This window comes from Eptesicus fuscus, chromosome 12 (genome assembly GCF_027574615.1).
Source record: "Eptesicus fuscus isolate TK198812 chromosome 12, DD_ASM_mEF_20220401, whole genome shotgun sequence".
NCBI classification, from domain to species: domain Eukaryota; kingdom Metazoa; phylum Chordata; class Mammalia; order Chiroptera; family Vespertilionidae; genus Eptesicus; species Eptesicus fuscus.
Window position 1 is genome coordinate 73197497 of NC_072484.1, and position 17158 is coordinate 73214654.

The 17158-nt window shown below is 47.3% G+C and overlaps 1 protein-coding gene across 1 annotated transcript in view; it reads right to left on the reverse strand.

The window, feature by feature from the left end:
• DHX35 (DEAH-box helicase 35) overlaps positions 1 to 17158 on the reverse strand; it is a 69832-nt gene that overhangs the window by 11664 nt on the left and 41010 nt on the right. Inside the window, exons 13-16 of the mRNA XM_008160926.3 lie at positions 16486 to 16610; positions 12459 to 12513; positions 3589 to 3684; positions 1668 to 1762 (exon numbers count right to left, since the gene is read on the reverse strand). Of these exons, the coding sequence (XP_008159148.1) occupies positions 1668 to 1762; positions 3589 to 3684; positions 12459 to 12513; positions 16486 to 16610 (371 nt within the window). The remainder of the gene's footprint in view (positions 1 to 1667; positions 1763 to 3588; positions 3685 to 12458; positions 12514 to 16485; positions 16611 to 17158) is intronic.

Genomic DNA, 17158 nt, shown 5'->3' on the forward strand with positions numbered 1-17158 from the left:
AAAAAAACATTTAGAAGTTGACTCCTGTGAGCCTCTCATACTGGGAGGTAACATACAATGAATGGCTCATGACTTGTAGAGCCAGAAAGACCTGGTTTGCACCATTCTAGCCCCGCCATTTCCTGAAAGACCTCAGATTGGTTACTTAACCTTTCTCGGCTTAATTTCCTTATCTATAAAATCAGGATATGAAGCCTATCTACCAAGCTTGCTGTGGAATTGAGATAATTCACTATGAAGTATCTAGTACGGTTATTAGATAAATGCTAGTGCTCTTGTCTCTCTCCTCCTCTATGCAGGCAATGTCATCTCTTTAAGAACTCCTCCCAGCCCCCAATGGAGGGCAGGGGCCAACTGTCTGGCACATGGTAGACACTCATGTTTCTAGGCTACCGCTCAGAACCCATCCCTAAATTTTTCCTTCTGTAACATCCTGGGCAATGCCATCTGCTCCCATGGATTCAAGGAGCAGCATATACAATATAAATACAAGTACACTCATACTGATTCACTTCAGAATTTTCTCCTTGCATCAAACACCACATAATTAATCTTCCTCCTTCCTTCTATTCATTCAATAGCAGATATTTACTGAGCACCTACTATAGGCTAGGCACCGTTCTATGAATTTGGGCTATAACAGCGAATAATATGGTGGTGAGAAAAATATAATAAACAAGATAAATAAGCAAAATATTTTGTATATGAGGGGGTAAGAAGTATTAGAGGGAAAAAATAAAGCAGGGGATGGGATATAAAGGGGAGGGGAAATATGCTGTAATTTTAGACAGATTGATCAGAACTTCTGTTTCCTCATCTTGAAAATGAGTTTGCCTATCCTGAGGTAGGATTGTTAAAAAAGCTAATAGAGAAGCAAATAAACAGAAAATGGAGAAAACAGACAAAACCACCTGGGCATGGAGGCAGGAAAACTTTGTAATCTATGGTTATATGACTATCAGGGAAGATGACAAGAATCCATAAGAAAGGTCTCTCCTCCCAACTACACATCCAAAGGCAGCCTCTCCATGCAGAAGGCTGCCGCTTCTCTGACTCTTCCAACAGCAGCCAACTTTGAACTCATCACTGAACTGCCTCCATCGTATGCCTCACCTGCATGGTGCTCTTCAGTATCACAACTTTCCTTCATAGTCTGTCCAACATTCATGCTTTCAGTCAATGGCGCCTGGGCCTCAGGCAGGGCCTTGTCATTTCCGTGGCTGGTTTCCAACATGACCAGAATCATTCTGCTGGGCCTGGGCACTGACTCCTTACGTCACTAATGTGCCCACTCATTTGCTCCCAGAACAGCCTAAAGGACAAGTTTCCTTACGGGAAAGTCAGTAGGACAATGGTTAAGACTTGCGGCTCTGGACTGTGAAAGGCAACTCCACCCTGGCTATGCAACCATGAGTGAGTCACCTAACCTTCCTGTGGCTCCATCTCGAAAAATGATTATAACAGCATCTACCTCGTGGTTTACGGTGAAGATAAAATGAAAGGATGCACAGAAAATGTCTGGCTCGTGTCAGGCACACAGCAAACACTCAAAGGCAAGCTGGGATTTGCACAGCTCGGCTGTCAGCAGTTCCTAGTCGTTTTAATAAGGAAAGCCCAAAGTCAAAAAGACACTGGTATGAACAGCTAAGAAAGAACACTGGACTTACTGCCTGAGACTTCTGGTTGGAGGGGACCACAAAGATATTCTGGATCTGCATCATGGCTGCAATGCTGAGAATTTCCTGAGAACAGCCAAAATTTCCTATAAAACACAAAGCACCTTTGATTTCAAAAATGCATTGTGTCAACAAGAAATGAAAGACATTTTCCTTATACAATACTGCAAACTAAGATGATATATCCATATATAGCTTGATTTTTGAAGTTTATAATTCATAAACGCTTCACTCTGCCAAATGGAATGTCCTACACCTGGCCTGATGCCTGGAGGCCTGGAAGGACTCAAAAAGGAGCTGCTCATTAACTCGCAGCTGCAACACGGAGAGGGTTATACTCCTGTGAGCCATGGGGAGTGGGACTGGCCCCACCACTGAGGGCAGGTCAGCTCTACACCTGCTCCCAACTCTCTTGTGTGGACACCTAGAATTCTGGCAGAAAGCCTGAGAGAGGAAGGGTGTAGGGAATACGTGGTCGTGTCCCTTCTGCTGTTTCTCTGCTCCTGGACCTTTCTCTGAGGTGGCCTGTCTGTCAGTAAGGCTCTAGCACCTGGAAAACTGGACCAGGGAAGCACTCTGTGGGCTGCAGCTACTGCTGCTGCTGCTGCTGGCACCTGGGACCAGAGGCTGCAGCAATCAGCCCTCCAGGACATAGACAGTGAGAGCAAACTGCACTGCCTGTCCCACTGCCCCCCAGCTTCCTGCCTCATGAGTGGCCCACTCCCAACTCCAAACTTAGAATCCTGTTGCTAAATGTAAGTTTAAGGTCATGTGGTTTTCCAAAACACAATTATAGTTAACTTTCACCATGCTTAGTTTGACATACAACTTTGTAGATTGCCAACTAATGTAAAAGTTAGATAAAATTAAGAAAACATTTATTTACTTTCCCAGGCCGAGAAAACTATGCTCTCTAGATGATTGTGGTTTCTAAGTATAAGAAGATCTTTAGATCATACACTTTTATCCCTTAATTTATATCCTCAGAGAAGTCTAAAGATGTCAGAGAAGTTGGAACCCTGGTGCATTAGTGGGGGGAAAATGAAATGGTACAGCCGCTGTGGAAAATGGTATGGTAATTCCTCAAAAACTTAAACATAGAATTATTACATAATCCAGCAATTCCACTCTAAATATATACCCAAAATAAGTGAAAGCAGGGACTTGAGCAGACATCTGTACACCCATGTTTCCAGCATTCTTCACAATAGCAAAGGTGGAAGCTCCCTAAGTGTCCATCAACAGATGAATGGGCAAACGAAATGTGATCTATACATACAATGGAATATTATTCAGCCTTAAAAAGGAGGGACATTCTGACATGTGCTACAACATGGATGAACCTTGAACACATACCAAGTGAAAAAGGTCAGCCACCAAAGAACAAATATTGTATGATTCAATTTATCTGAGGTTTCTAAATTCAGAGACAAGAAGTAGAATGGTGATTGCAAGGTCTGGGGAGGAGGAGAGAATGGGGAGTTAGTGTCTAGTAGGTACAGGGTTTCATTTTGGAAAGATTAAAAAGTTCTGGAAATTAATAGTGGTGATGGTTCAACCACAATGTGAATGTACTTAATGCCCCACAGAACTATACACTTAAAAAATGGCTGAAATTGTAAATTTTGTTATGTATTTTTTACCACAATAACGTCCCTGTTTAAAAAAAAATAAAATCTAAAGCTGTCCGTGCTAGGCTCATGAGAAACAAACAGAAGTGCTTACTGAATTAATAAAGACTGACACTGAATCACAAGTTAGCAACATGCCCCACACCCAACAGCGTTAATCAATAGCTCCTTCACTCCCCTAAGTATATTGAACCCTCTTCCCCAGGGTGCATAGAATTCAGGGAAATAACTACTCTGACAGACAAAAAAAAAATCAATGAGAACTGTTGGTCTCCACCCACCTGATTCAAGCAGCATTTTTGCAAACATGGGATTCAAAGGAAACTCTGCTATTCTCATGCCAAGTGGTTCAGTTAGTCGACAGTCTTTGTCCAGACCTGCCATGAGAACAACCATCAGAAGGCATGTACCGTTGTGTTGAAAGACATACAGTTGTTGAAGAATAAAAGGTGATGATGTATGCTGAAAAAAGGTATCCAAAGGATGAATCATACACTACCACACTCAATCTGGCACCTGAGCACCGTTACATTATAAGAAGAAAAGATCTGCTTTGAGCTCTTGAATATTTAATTTAAAAAACTGATACTTCTCATGACTTCTATTCAAGGACTTCATTATAAGAAAATGGCCCTGCAGCCTCCTCTTGCTCCCACTTTCTCCTTGCCCACAGCAGCCTCATTCTGGTCCCATATTCTCCACAGACTGCTCTTTCCAAGGGCCCAACCACCACACAGTGCGAAATACAAAGGGCGCTTCTGGAGGGTCTGCAGCAGCCTTTGACCCTGTACACCACAGCTCCTTGGAAACACTCTTCCCCGGTCCCCACTACCCCCGCCCCCCTTTCTTCTCTGTCACCTCTCCTGCTGCTCCCTGTCACCTCTGGATCTTTCATGTCCCATGGTAGATGTCCCAGGATGACATTCAATGCCCTCCGTTCTTCCCTTACTATGCGAGCAATTACAGGCTGGATTATGAATCTAAACACCTGCCCAGGTCTCTCTTTGGTGCCAACACCAGAGCTGTTTATCCAGCTGCTTCCTGGGCAGTCTACTGAACCGGCAGGCAGACTCCTTCAATTCTCTACATCCCTCCTTGCCTCTTTACCACTGGCCAATATCCAGAAACTGAATGCCCACAACGTAGACTATTGTTTTACTATTGTTTAGACTATTCCCAAGATGTAGCATTAAAACAAATGCTTCTTTAAAGGTGATAATTCAGCTTGAAACTAAATTAAATTGGGTGTTTCCCTCTATCTTTTCCAGTTAATTTAGGCCAGTGAAGAAATAGAAAATATTTTAAATGTCATGCTGATTGAAGGACAATTAGTCTAAATGAAAAGCTTCTATGCATTCAACATTCTCCCATCCCCATTACAGATAATCCAGGAAACCTTGCTTTCAAGTTCCTATTACAAGTTTGAGAACAAGAGATGGAAACCTATCCCGGCACACATTCACCCTGGGCTGCCTTGATGTAGACCCACCTAAAGGCCTTTTACATCACTGAAGATCTTTAAATCAGTAACTGGTTATTCCTTCACAGGAAAGTATCATAAATATAATGAATGAAGATGGACTCCTACCTCACCCCCTACAAATAATTAACTCAAAATGGATCATAAGCCCACTAAACGTCAGAACTAAAATTATTTTTAAAACTCTTCCAAAAAAAGACCTAGGAAAAAAATTTTCATGCCAGTGGGTTAGGCAATGGTTTCTTAGCTATGACACCACAAGTGACAATTGAATTACTTAAAACTTTTGCCCTTGCCGGTGTAGCTAAGTGGTTACAGCCTCAGCGTGTGAACCAAGGGGTCACGGGTTTGATTCCCGGTCAAGGGCACATGCCTGGGTTGCAGTTGGGGCGTGTGCAGGAGGCAACCAACCGATATATCTCTCTCTCTCTCTCTCTCTATCACTCTCTCTCTCTCTCACTCTCTTGCTCTCTCTCTCTCTTCCCCCACCCCTCCTTCCCTCCATGCCATGCTCTCTAAAAATCAATGGAAAAAAATATCCTCCAGTGAGGATTAACAAACAAACAAAAAAACTTAAAACTTTTGTACTGCAAAAAAGTGAAAAGCCAGCCCTGGCTGGTTTGGCTCAGTGGATGGAGCATCGACCTTTGGACTGAAGGGTCCCGGGTTCGATTCCGATCAGGAACACATGCCCGGGTTGGGGGCTCGATCCCCAGTGGGGGGTGTGAAGGAGGCAGCCAATCAATGATTCTCTCTCATCATTGATGTTTCTCTCTCTCTCTCCCTCTCCCTCCTCTCTGAAATCAATGGAAATATATTTAAGGAAGGGGGGAAAAAATTGAAAAGCCAACTCACAGAATGGGAGAAATATTTACAAATCACAGACATGAGAAGAAACGTGTACCCACACTATATAAAGAACTCCTTCAACTCAATAATAAAACGACAATACCCCAGAATTAAACATGGGCAAAAAATTTCTCCAAAGAAGATATACAAGTAGCCAACAAAGGTGCTCAACACCACTAGTCATTAGCGAAATGCAAATCAAACCCAAGATGCCACTTCCTATCCACTAGGATGGCTATAATACAAAAGACAGATAATAACAAGTATTAGCAACTTTTTATTATGTGGAGAAACTGGAAACTACCATACATTGCTGGTGGGATGTCCACCAAAAACTTGTATATGAATGTTTATAGCATTATGTATATTAGCCAAAATGAGGGAACCAACCCAAATATCCATCAACTGAAGAGTAGGTAAGAATAATGTGTGGAGAAACCAAGATGGCGGCATAGGTGAAACACCTAACCTGCAGCCGGGCACAACAATTTCAAAGGCACAACTAGAGGTCAGAACGGACATCGTCCAGAACCACAGGAGAGCTGGCGGACTGAAATGCCCACAGCTGGGGGGAAGGAGAAGGCCACGGGGACAATCGGGGGAGCCGTAAAAGCCTGAGGTATGGAGAAACTGGCGGAGACACGAGCACGCGCGCCTGCGGGGAGGATGGAGCCGGAGAGGAAGGGGCGGCTGACGGCCTGGCCGGCGTTCACTGGCAGGAAGGAGATAAAGGCTCCGGAGTGTGCTAAGCGCCGGCTCCAACTGCACTGAGCGCCAGTTCCGGGCGAAACCCTGGGAAGCCAGGCGCAGGCTGGGGGAATGAATCTGGGCTGTGGGGCGCAGGCACAGAGGAGCGGGGGAAGGCAGAGCTCCAGAGGCGCGCACGGGAAGGGGCGCAAAGGACGGACTGTTGCCTGCGCCACTGAACTGCCCTAGCGGGAAGGAGACATAAGCTCAGGACCGTGCTGAACCCCAGTTCCGACTGCACTGAACCCCAGTTCCGGGCGAAACCCTGGGAAGCCAGGCGCACGCTGGGGGAATGAATTTGGGCTATGGTGGCGGAGGCACAGAGAAGCGGCGGCTCCAGACGCGCGCACTGGAAGGTGCGCAGAGGACGGACTTTTGCCTGCGCCACTGGGTGGCCCTGCTGGGAAGGAGACAGGGACGCCAGACTGCACTGAGACCCAGTTCCAACTACACTGAAACCCAGTTCCAGGCGAGAATCTGGGAGTCCAGATTCATTAGGGGAGGGACTGGACTGTTTGGCAGTGGGCGAAACTCCAGGGCGCGTTTCTCTCAGAGGTGTTTGCAAGGAATACAGAGGGACACAGACACAGGAGCCTCATAGGGCGGGGCTGACAGGAAGCCAAGGTTGTAGGCTCCACCCTGTAGCTCCGCCCCAGCCAAGCTGAGCAGAAGCTTTTTCCTGCTGAGTGCCTCAGGTAGTGGCTGACCCACACTACATTGGAGACCCAGAAACGAGGGCATCTAGTGGTTGGTGGGAGATGACACCAGATTTCAATCACTTGCATAAGGGAGGCATTCTAGAGGCAGACTCAGTGAGCGCCAAGGCATTGCTGCATCAAGACCCGGCCCACAAACATGTCTCCTGCACAGCAACTCTTCCTATATAGACAAAGAGGGTCCTCACGGCCAATTGGCCTGGAGGACAATTCCTCCCAGTGACACCAACAACAATCAAGACTTAACTGTACAAAGGAGGACCAAGATGGAGACATAGGGCGGCAGCCTGATCGTTGCCTACCACAACAATATTGAGCTATGACGGGAGAGCAGAGCAGACACCAGCCAGAAAGACCGGGGGGCTGGCTGAGCAGATGCTCTACAACTAGAATAAAAGAGAGGGGTACGCAGGATGATGCTGATGCCGGTGACCCAAAGTCCACACTTTAAGAACTATGGCTCAGGCGACACAATGGTGGCCTGGAACGTGCTCGGCGCAGTTCCCCCAGCGGTCTCCGGCTGAGGGGACGGCTCCACTCGCTGCCGAGCACGGACAGAAGAGCCCCTGGGAGACATGGGGAGGGAGACTCCGTGCTTGCTGACCTCCGAGTCCTTCAAGAATCTCAATGCCCCGAAGTGGCCAGGTGCGCACGCTCAGCGACTGGCCACCGCTGCAGACCCAAGGGCCGACGCAGCGACACCGGACCAGCCCACCGCCGGGCACCGGGCACACCAGAGCCTTGCCGAGCCCGCCGCCCAACGAGATCTGCGGCAGCCGCCCTGGAGCTCTGAGAAAATGACCGAAGGAATTGCTGAGAGGGAATTGACCAACAGGAATTGGGATCAAGAAGACGAAATCCCGCTGAGACCCGAGTCCAGCCGAGCCTGCGAGCCTCTGGGCTCAGATGTGGTCACACGCCTCTGGGTCTAGGTGAGGCCTCACGCCCCTGGGTTTGGGTGAGGCCACGCGCCCCTGGGTCCAGGTGAAGCTGGATTCCGGGTTCGGGTGAGGGCATGTGCCCCTGGGTCCGGGCGAATCTGAACCCTGGGTCCGGGTGAGGCCGTGGGCCCCTGGATCCGGGTAAGGCTGGGTCCCGAGTACGGGTGAGGCCGTGAGCCCCTGGATCCGGGTGAGACCACGCGACCAGGGGTCTGAGAGAGGTAACGCGCCCCTGGGTCTGGGTGGCTTCGTGCACCTAGGTCCAGGTGAGGCCACGTGCCCCTGGGTCTGAGAGAGGCCACGCACCCCTAGGTCCGGGCGAGACCATGTGTCCCTGGATCCGGGTGGGGCCTCGTGCACCTAGGCCCGGGTGGGGCCGCGTGCCCCTGGGTCAGGGGGAGGCCAGGCGTCCCTGGGTCCGGGTGAGACCGTGAGTCCCTGGATCCGGGTGAGGCCTCGTGCGCCTAGGCCCGGGCGAGGCCACGTGCCCCTGGGTCAGGGGGAGGCCAAGCGTCCCTGGGTCCGGGTGAGACCGTGTGTCCCTGGATCCGGGTGAGACCTCGTGCACCTAGGCATGGGTGAGGTCACGTGCCCCGGGGTCTGAGAGGCCAAGCGTCCCTGGATCCGGGTGAGACCATGTGTCCCTGGATCCGGGTGAGGCCTCGTGCACCTAGGCCCGGGTGAGCCCAAGTGGCCCTGGGTCTGGGAGAGGCCAAGCGTCCCTGGATCCGGGTGAGACCATGTGTCCCTAGATCCGGGTGAGGCCTCGTGCACCTAGGCCCGGGTGAGCCCAAGTGGCCCTGGGTCTGGGAGAGGCCAAGCGTCCCTGGGTCCGGGTGAGACCATGTGTCCCTGGATCCGGGTGAGGCCTCGTGCACCTAGGCCCGGGTGAGCCCAAGTGGCCCTGGGTCTGGGAGAGGCCAAGCGTCCCTGGATCCGGGTGAGACCATGTGTCCCTGGATCCGGGTGAGGCCTCGTGCACCTAGGCCCGGGTGAGCCCAAGTGGCCCTGGGTCTGGGAGAGGCCAAGCGTCCCTGGATCCGGGTGAGACCATGTGTCCCTGGATCCGGGTGAGGCCTCGTGCACCTAGGCCCGGGTGAGCCCAAGTGGCCCTGGGTCTGGGAGAGGCCAAGCGTCCCTGGATCCGGGTGAGACCATGTGTCCCTGGATCCAGGTGAGGTCTCGTGCACCTAGGCCCGGGTGAGCCCAAGTGGCCCTGGGTCTGGGAGAGGCCAAGCGTCCCTGGATCCGGGTGAGACCATGTGTCCCTGGATCCGGGTGAGGCCTCATGCACCTAGGCCCGGGTGAGCCCAAGTGGCCCTGGGTCTGGGAGAGGCCAAGCGTCCCTGGGTCCGGGTGAGACCATGTGTCCCTGGATCCGGGTGAGGCCTCGTGCACCTAGGCCCGGGTGAGCCCAAGTGGCCCTGGGTCTGGGAGAGGCCAAGCGTCCCTGGATCCGGGTGAGACCATGTGTCCCTGGATCCGGGTGAGGCCTCGTGCACCTAGGCCCGGGTGAGCCCAAGTGGCCCTGGGTCTGGGAGAGGCCAAGCGTCCCTGGGTCCGGGTGAGACCATGTGTCCCTGGATCCGGGTGAGGCCTCGTGCACCTAGGCCCGGGTGAGCCCAAGTGGCCCTGGGTCTGGGAGAGGCCAATTGTCCCTGGATCCGGGTGAGACCATGTGTCCCTGGATCCGGGTGAGGCCTCGTGCACCTAGGCCCGGGTGAGCCCAAGTGGCCCTGGGTCTGGGAGAGGCCAAGCGTCCCTGGGTCCGGGTGAGACCATGTGTCCCTGGATCCGGGTGAGGCCTCGTGCACCTAGGCCCGGGTGAGCCCAAGTGGCCCTGGGTCTGGGAGAGGCCAAGCGTCCCTGGATCCGGGTGAGACCATGTGTCCCTGGATCCGGGTGAGGCCTCGTGCACCTAGGCCCGGGTGAGCCCAAGTGGCCCTGGGTCTGGGAGAGGCCAAGCGTCCCTGGATCCGGGTGAGACCATGTGTCCCTGGATCCGGGTGAGGCCTCGTGCACCTAGGCCCGGGTGAGCCCAAGTGGCCCTGGGTCTGGGAGAGGCCAAGCGTCCCTGGATCCGGGTGAGACCATGTGTCCCTGGATCCGGGTGAGGCCTCGTGCACCTAGGCCCGGGTGAGCCCAAGTGGCCCTGGGTCTGGGAGAGGCCAAGCGTCCCTGGATCCGGGTGAGACCATGTGTCCCTGGATCCGGGTGAGGCCTCGTGCACCTAGGCCCGGGTGAGCCCAAGTGGCCCTGGGTCTGGGAGAGGCCAAGCGTCCCTGGGTCCGGGTGAGACCATGTGTCCCTGGATCCGGGTGAGGCCTCGTGCACCTAGGCCCGGGTGAGCCCAAGTGGCCCTGGGTCTGGGAGAGGCCAAGCGTCCCTGGGTCCGGGTGAGACCATGTGTCCCTGGATCCGGGTGAGGCCTCGTGCACCTAGGCCCGGGTGAGCCCAAGTGGCCCTGGGTCTGGGAGAGGCCAAGCGTCCCTGGGTCCGGGTGCGACCATGTGTCCCTGGATCCGGATGAGGCCTTGTGCACCTAGGCCCGGGTGAGCCCAAGTGGCCCTGGGTCTGGGAGAGGCCAAGCGTCCCTGGGTCCGGGAGAGACCATGTGTCCCTGGATCCAGGTGAGGCCTTGTGCAACTAAGCCCGGGTGAGGCCACGTGCCCCTGGGTCTGGGAGAGGCCAAGCGTCCCTGGGTACGGGTGAAGCCAGATTCTGGGTCCGGGTGAGGCCGTGCGCCCCTGGATCCATCCGGGTGAGGCTGGGTCCCAGGCCCGGGTGAGACCACGCGCCCCTTTGGTATGGGTGAGGCCACGTGCCCCTTAGTCCGGGTGACGCCGTGCCCCTGGGTTCGGCCGAGACCAAACCAGAGGGAGTCGGACCTCCATTACCACCATTTGTCCACATCCAGAGCTGAGGGGTCAGTGCTGACATGTACACATAAGGAACTACTGGACATTGAAATTGGGTCTCAAAAGAACTGTTGGTCCAGGGGGAAGCTCGCTACAGATTGATTCATTGCCTGTCAGCATAACTATTATTGCTCGTCTCACATTCAGTTCTTATTAGTATATATCTAGTGACATATGATCTCGCTCATCTAGGGGAAATGATGAACAACATAGACTGAGGAACAAGAACAGAACCAGAAGCAAGGAGGCATCGATCGGACGATCGGGCCTCAGAGGGAGGATAGGGGAGGGGCGGGGGAGGGTGGGGGGAGAGGGAGAGTTCAACCAAAGGACCTGTATGCATGCATATAAGCCTATCCAACGGTTAAGTTCAACAGGGGATTGGGGCATGCGTGGGGAGAGGGGTGGGATGGGAATGGGGGGATGAGGACAAATATGTGACACCTTGATCAATAAAGAAATTAAAAAAAAAAAAAAATTAAAAAAAAAAAAAAAAAAAAAAAAAAAAAAAAGAATAATGTGTAGTATATCCATACAATGGAATAGTATTCAGCAATAAAAAGAAATGAAGTATTAATATGTGCTCCAACATAGATGAATCCTGAAAACATGCTGAATGAAAGAAGCCAATCACAAAAGACCACATATTATATGATTCCATTTATATGAAATGTCCAGAATAGGCAAATCTATAGACATAGAAAGTAGATTAGCGGGACCCAGGCTGGGAAGAGAAGGGGAAAGGGAATGAGGAGTGAGTGCTGATGGGTACAGATTTCTTTCTGGAGCATTAAAAATGTTCTAAATATTCTAAACTTGTGGCAAGGTTGCACAACATTGTGAATATACTAAAAACCACTGAATTGTGCATTTTAAATGGGTAACTTACACCTCAATAAAGATGTTAAAAGCAAAAAAATAATCTAAAACCTCCACTGAAACATATTACCAAAATGGATATTATATTCACTTGGGGCAACATTCACAGAAAAAAATACGTATTTCCTGAGGGGGTGAATTTAGGTGACAATTTTCTCTCTCTTAAGGGAAATACTACATTTTCAAACAATAAGAGAATACAGATTCCCCCATAACATGGTGTTTCCTTACCCAGGCTGGATGCCACCCAAATCTCCACAGGGAACGCTGAGCCACAGACTTCAGGATTGGGGGAGGGACAGAGAAAAAGGTCTGGAGAGGTGACACCTGAAATAAAATCTTCTGGATGCTTTAGGAGGGGGCTTGGCTCTGCTGATGGTTATGAATAGCTTTTGATGTACTGATATGCTTTATTAATTCATTGTCAGAAGTATACATCATGTACCATTAATCACACCTTCCTATTTCTATAAAGCTTAAGAATCCTTAAGAGGATTATTTATGTGGGGAGAACCAATGCCATTCCTGAAGATACTAAGAACCCTAAAGTGAAAACAACCTAACATCACATATTAGTGAACAGATCAGAGAACATATACTAGCAATAATAGATAGGCATACCTCCCAAGGCATAGAGTAACTCCAATGCTTGAACCATTGACTGTGCTGGAGGAGGCTGTAAAAAATATAAAAATTAATTAATTTCTTCAGGTGACAGACATAAAAGTGTGACTATTTCCAGATCAAATCCACTCTCCCCTCCACGTGGCCCATATTTCACCTCCATGCTCCTATACATAATGCTGGCGCCCCTTAACATGTCCTTCCTATACATCTCAGCATCCTTAATACTGCTTAGTCTTTAATCTCAGCTAGATTAAACATTTCCCATGGAGGCCCTTCCTCATGCTTCCCTCTATCAGGACTGCCTTGAACTACTTCCTTGTTTTTTCTAAACTCACATCAGACCGTTCTAATTTTCACTGCCTAGTCTCAATCTTCTACTACCCATGATACTGCAATACTGGTTGGCAAATGATCTTTGCATCACCCAGAGCCCGCTCCAATCTTGCCTGTAAGTGGTAACTGACATGCGGTTGAATTTGAAGTCCTGAAAATAATACAGAATGCCAGATAACCTAAAGTTAAGCAAAACTACTAGTAATATTGTGACCTTCAGTCTGATTCTCTAGATCCTCACCTCCTTCTTTCCTTCCACAAATCTTTACTGAGCATCTACTAACTGCCAAGCACCATTACTATTTACTGCTAAATGACTTCATTTATAATAAGCCAAGTAATAAAATTATAATAGTTTTCAAACTGTGTGGCTTCTTCTTCTTTTTTTTTTAATGTTTTTATTTATTTCAGAGAGACGAAGGGAAAGGGAGAGAGATAGAAACATTAATGAATCATCGATTGGATGCCTTCTGCATACCCCCTGGGATCGAGCCCTCACTGGAATGGAACCATGACCTCCTGATTCATAGATTGACATTCAACCGCTGAGCAACACTGGCCGGCTGGTCTAAATGCATTCACATAACAAACATATTTTAACATGGTTTTCTGTTTTAGTTAACAAACAAACATGGTTTTCTGTTTTAGTTCAATTTACAGAAAATTGAACTAAATGTGGGTTTTTAATAGCTTTTAATTTGCATTTACTTTTCATCTTTTCTTTAAACAATTTTCTGTTTTAGTTCAATTTAACATGGTTTTCTGTTTTAGTTAACAAACAAACATGGTTTTCTGTTTTAGTTCAATTTACAGATGAAGAAAGTAAAATAAGTAAAAGACATTTGAACAGGGTCAAGTAGGCAGCTGATGGATGGCAAAGCCAGAAACTGAACCCAGGTCTCATTTTTTTCACTCTACCCCACCCACTGACAGCCAAGGAACAAAGTTGTACTTTTAAAAGTTGTGATGACTGTACACACACACTTATGAGGGTAAGAACTAGACCTAATTCACTGCACAGAGGACATTCCACAAATAATGGTTGACTAAATCATGGAATTGACTCACTAGCCTTTCCTCAGTGCCTCTGACATCTGACTTGACAGCAGAGGCAAATACACAGCATCTGAGTGGAAGAGCCTAATCTCTCTGGGATCTTTACCCTGAGATTACTGAGAGCTGACAACAGGAGCAGCAAAGCACTGAACTAGGTTTTGAATACTTGCAGAACAAAACTAACGAGGTCCTCTATGAGTCCTTCCAATCCTTGACCCTATTTCTAGTCATTCACCAAGTCACCTTTTAATTCTGCTCTTTGAATTTATCATCTATCAACAAAAAAGAACAAAACCTCTCCCCTCACCCCCCAAAGCACAGCCATAGTATTTTCACCTAAATACACATCTACTACATTTACCAGCATTTCTCTATGGCCTCATCTGATTTGGGATCATATGCAAACAGTTTTAACATAGTTGGAAGGACTGAGTATGTATAATTTTAGCTGTTTTTCCTCACTGTTTGGTTTTCTGTTTTCATTGTTTCTTGTACCCATAGGAACTTCAGTGATTACTTGGGAGAGCTGAGTAACATTCCAATAAGGTCATACACACTCTGTAAAATATGCAATTTTCTTATTACTGGGCAACTAAGTTGTTTTCAGTTCTTTGCTACTGTAATTAGCACTGCAAAATATACAAAATTATATGAACCCTATGATTTCAATAATGAAATCCAATGGTGAAAAACACCATTTCAGGGCACAATAACAGAAGCCATAGAGGCAAAGACAGAAAGACTTTACTGTGGAAATGTTTAGAATGTTTGTACATTAAAATGAAAATGAATTTGTATGTATTTTCCTCACATCTCAGTTGTCTAAAGTTTATGGTTTTCATCACTTATATTTTTTAATCTAATATAAAGTGATGCTGTAAATATTATAATACGTGGACTTTTTTGTCTTTCTTTCAGGAAAAATTTCCCTGAGAAAATATCAGGCCTTGCTCTGGCTCTTAAAATAATGTCAGGAAGGCCTCCATGAGGACTGAAACACGGGATGGAACCACTTTCCCAAACTGGGTCAGCTCTGGCTCTTACCATCTCTCCTTGTGTTTGATCATTTAATTAACTTAAAGTGGACTTTACAATTATTTCCATTTGCACTTCTCTCTCTTCTAGAAAAGCCGAGCATGTTCTGACATTAGTTTACTGTTTGTGCTGTTTCCTTTCCTTTAGCTTTTTTCTTCAGTGGACATTAGATTTATCCTAAATGATGTAGTTACTGAGATGTTGATCTATCACTGTTGCCATGTTGTTTTCCTTTAATCTTAGATGTGGGTTTTTAATAGCTTTTAATTTGCATGTACTTTTCATCTTTTCTTTATAATTTCTTGTACTATACACCAATAAACAAAGGGTTCATTTTTGCCACAATTATTTCCTTTGGGAGGAAAAGTGCTATTTTTCTATTCCTTCATTTGCCTAGTTTATGTGACATTAGGGATTTTATTATCCAAGAATCCAGACCTACTATACCTCTTAACAATACAGCTGGGACAGAACAAAGAGTTAAAATGCAAGTCTTCAAATCATAAAAATTTAAGAAGAAAATATGAGTGAATATTTATTAACTAACTGACCTAGATATGAGGAAGAGTCTCATAAGCACAATAACAGAAGCCATAGAGGCAAAGACAGAAAGACTTTACTGTGGAAATGTTTAGAATGTTTGCACATTAAAAAATAATAATAAACTTAAAAACATAAAATACAAGTAACTAGAAAAAATGTTTGCAAGAAATACTGTGGACAAAGATTAATTTTTTTAATAGTTAAAGGACTCCTGAAAAACACTAATAAACACTAATTCTAAGAGATAAATGGCTTAACAACATAAAAGTATAAAGTGTACAGTAAATATTTTTTAAAAACTATCTTATGAAAATCAAAATAATAAGGTACAGATGGTATTTTTCCTACCTTCTTTCTCCTTCCCCACCATCAATCAAATTAGCAAAACTCTAAAAGAAAGTAATGTAGTGTGGAAGGAGCACAATGAGTAGGGCATTCCTGTGCTGCTGGAGTTTATACCTGTAAAGCAACTTGGCCACATGTCAAGGACCTACAAGAGGACTATGGCTCTCTGACCCAATAATTTCACACCTGGAAACCTGCCTTGGGGAATAAGCAGAGACGCAGTCAGCCACAAGACCCTTCCCTGCAGCTCTACCAAAGCCCTCTTGGCTCCCCCAATCGTGATACTCTCACATGCAAGCCTAAAACATGCTCCCTGTCCTGCATCTCGCTGCCCCTCCCGAGCTGGTGAAATCCCATGAGTTTCATATCTCACCACAGGCATGACTAACTGGGCTGGGGGGCCTGCCTTTGTCTCTCCCAGCAGTGGGCACATACACTGTAATAACTCATTACTTGTCTCTGTTCCCCCAGCGGACAAGGACAGGAACTGATCTGGCTGTATTCTCCTGTAGCCTGCACAAGGCCTGGTATAAAGCAAGCACACAACATAGGAGCTAAATAGAAAAGAAATGAAAATGGAAAAGGAAAGGAGAAAGAAAGATGAGAAAGAGAGAGAGAGAGAGAGAGAGAGCGAGCTGACATGACCTATAACAATGTCCTGACATTCCCCTTCGAGCCCTCTATGGCTGCATCAGAAGGCAGGACTCACCGACATGAAATGGAACCTGAGGACGTTGTCAATTCCCAGTGCTTTCAGCTGCAGGATGACAGGTGCCAAGTTGCTCCGCTGCATCTCAGGAATGGTGGACTGAGGCAACTTGTCAAAGGCTTCCTCTGAGGATAGGAAATCAGAACTGTTTGGGATCAAATGTCACACTCAAATGCAATCATTATGACAAAGGGACAGTTTTCCTTCTCTAACAAGAGGCTCTAGGATTCCCGATTAGATGCATATATTATGATATAAAGTTATTTCATGTTTAAGAAAGATCATCCTACTTAAATACTTGAGCAACTTATATCTTTATAAACAATATATCATTATGGAAGTTTATCCTCTTATTTTTAGGATACTTTTTTAAAAATGTGTTCTTTGTCAGCAAAATATTAAATCAAAGCAACAAGTATTTGCTGAATCACTATTGGTGTCCAGTTACCATTACCTCTGCTTGGGATAGAGTAAGTCGAAAGGCAAGAACAGTACATATAAACACTAAAGAATAATTTCAAAATACATTACCAAAACAGTAACCAGAATATAATAAATGACCAAATCTTATGAAGAGCAAAAACTGTCCAAATGTAACTCTTCGAATCAATGAGCCAAGCACATACGTCACACTCATATCCCAATGGCTGTCCCAAATAGGTTAATGAATGCT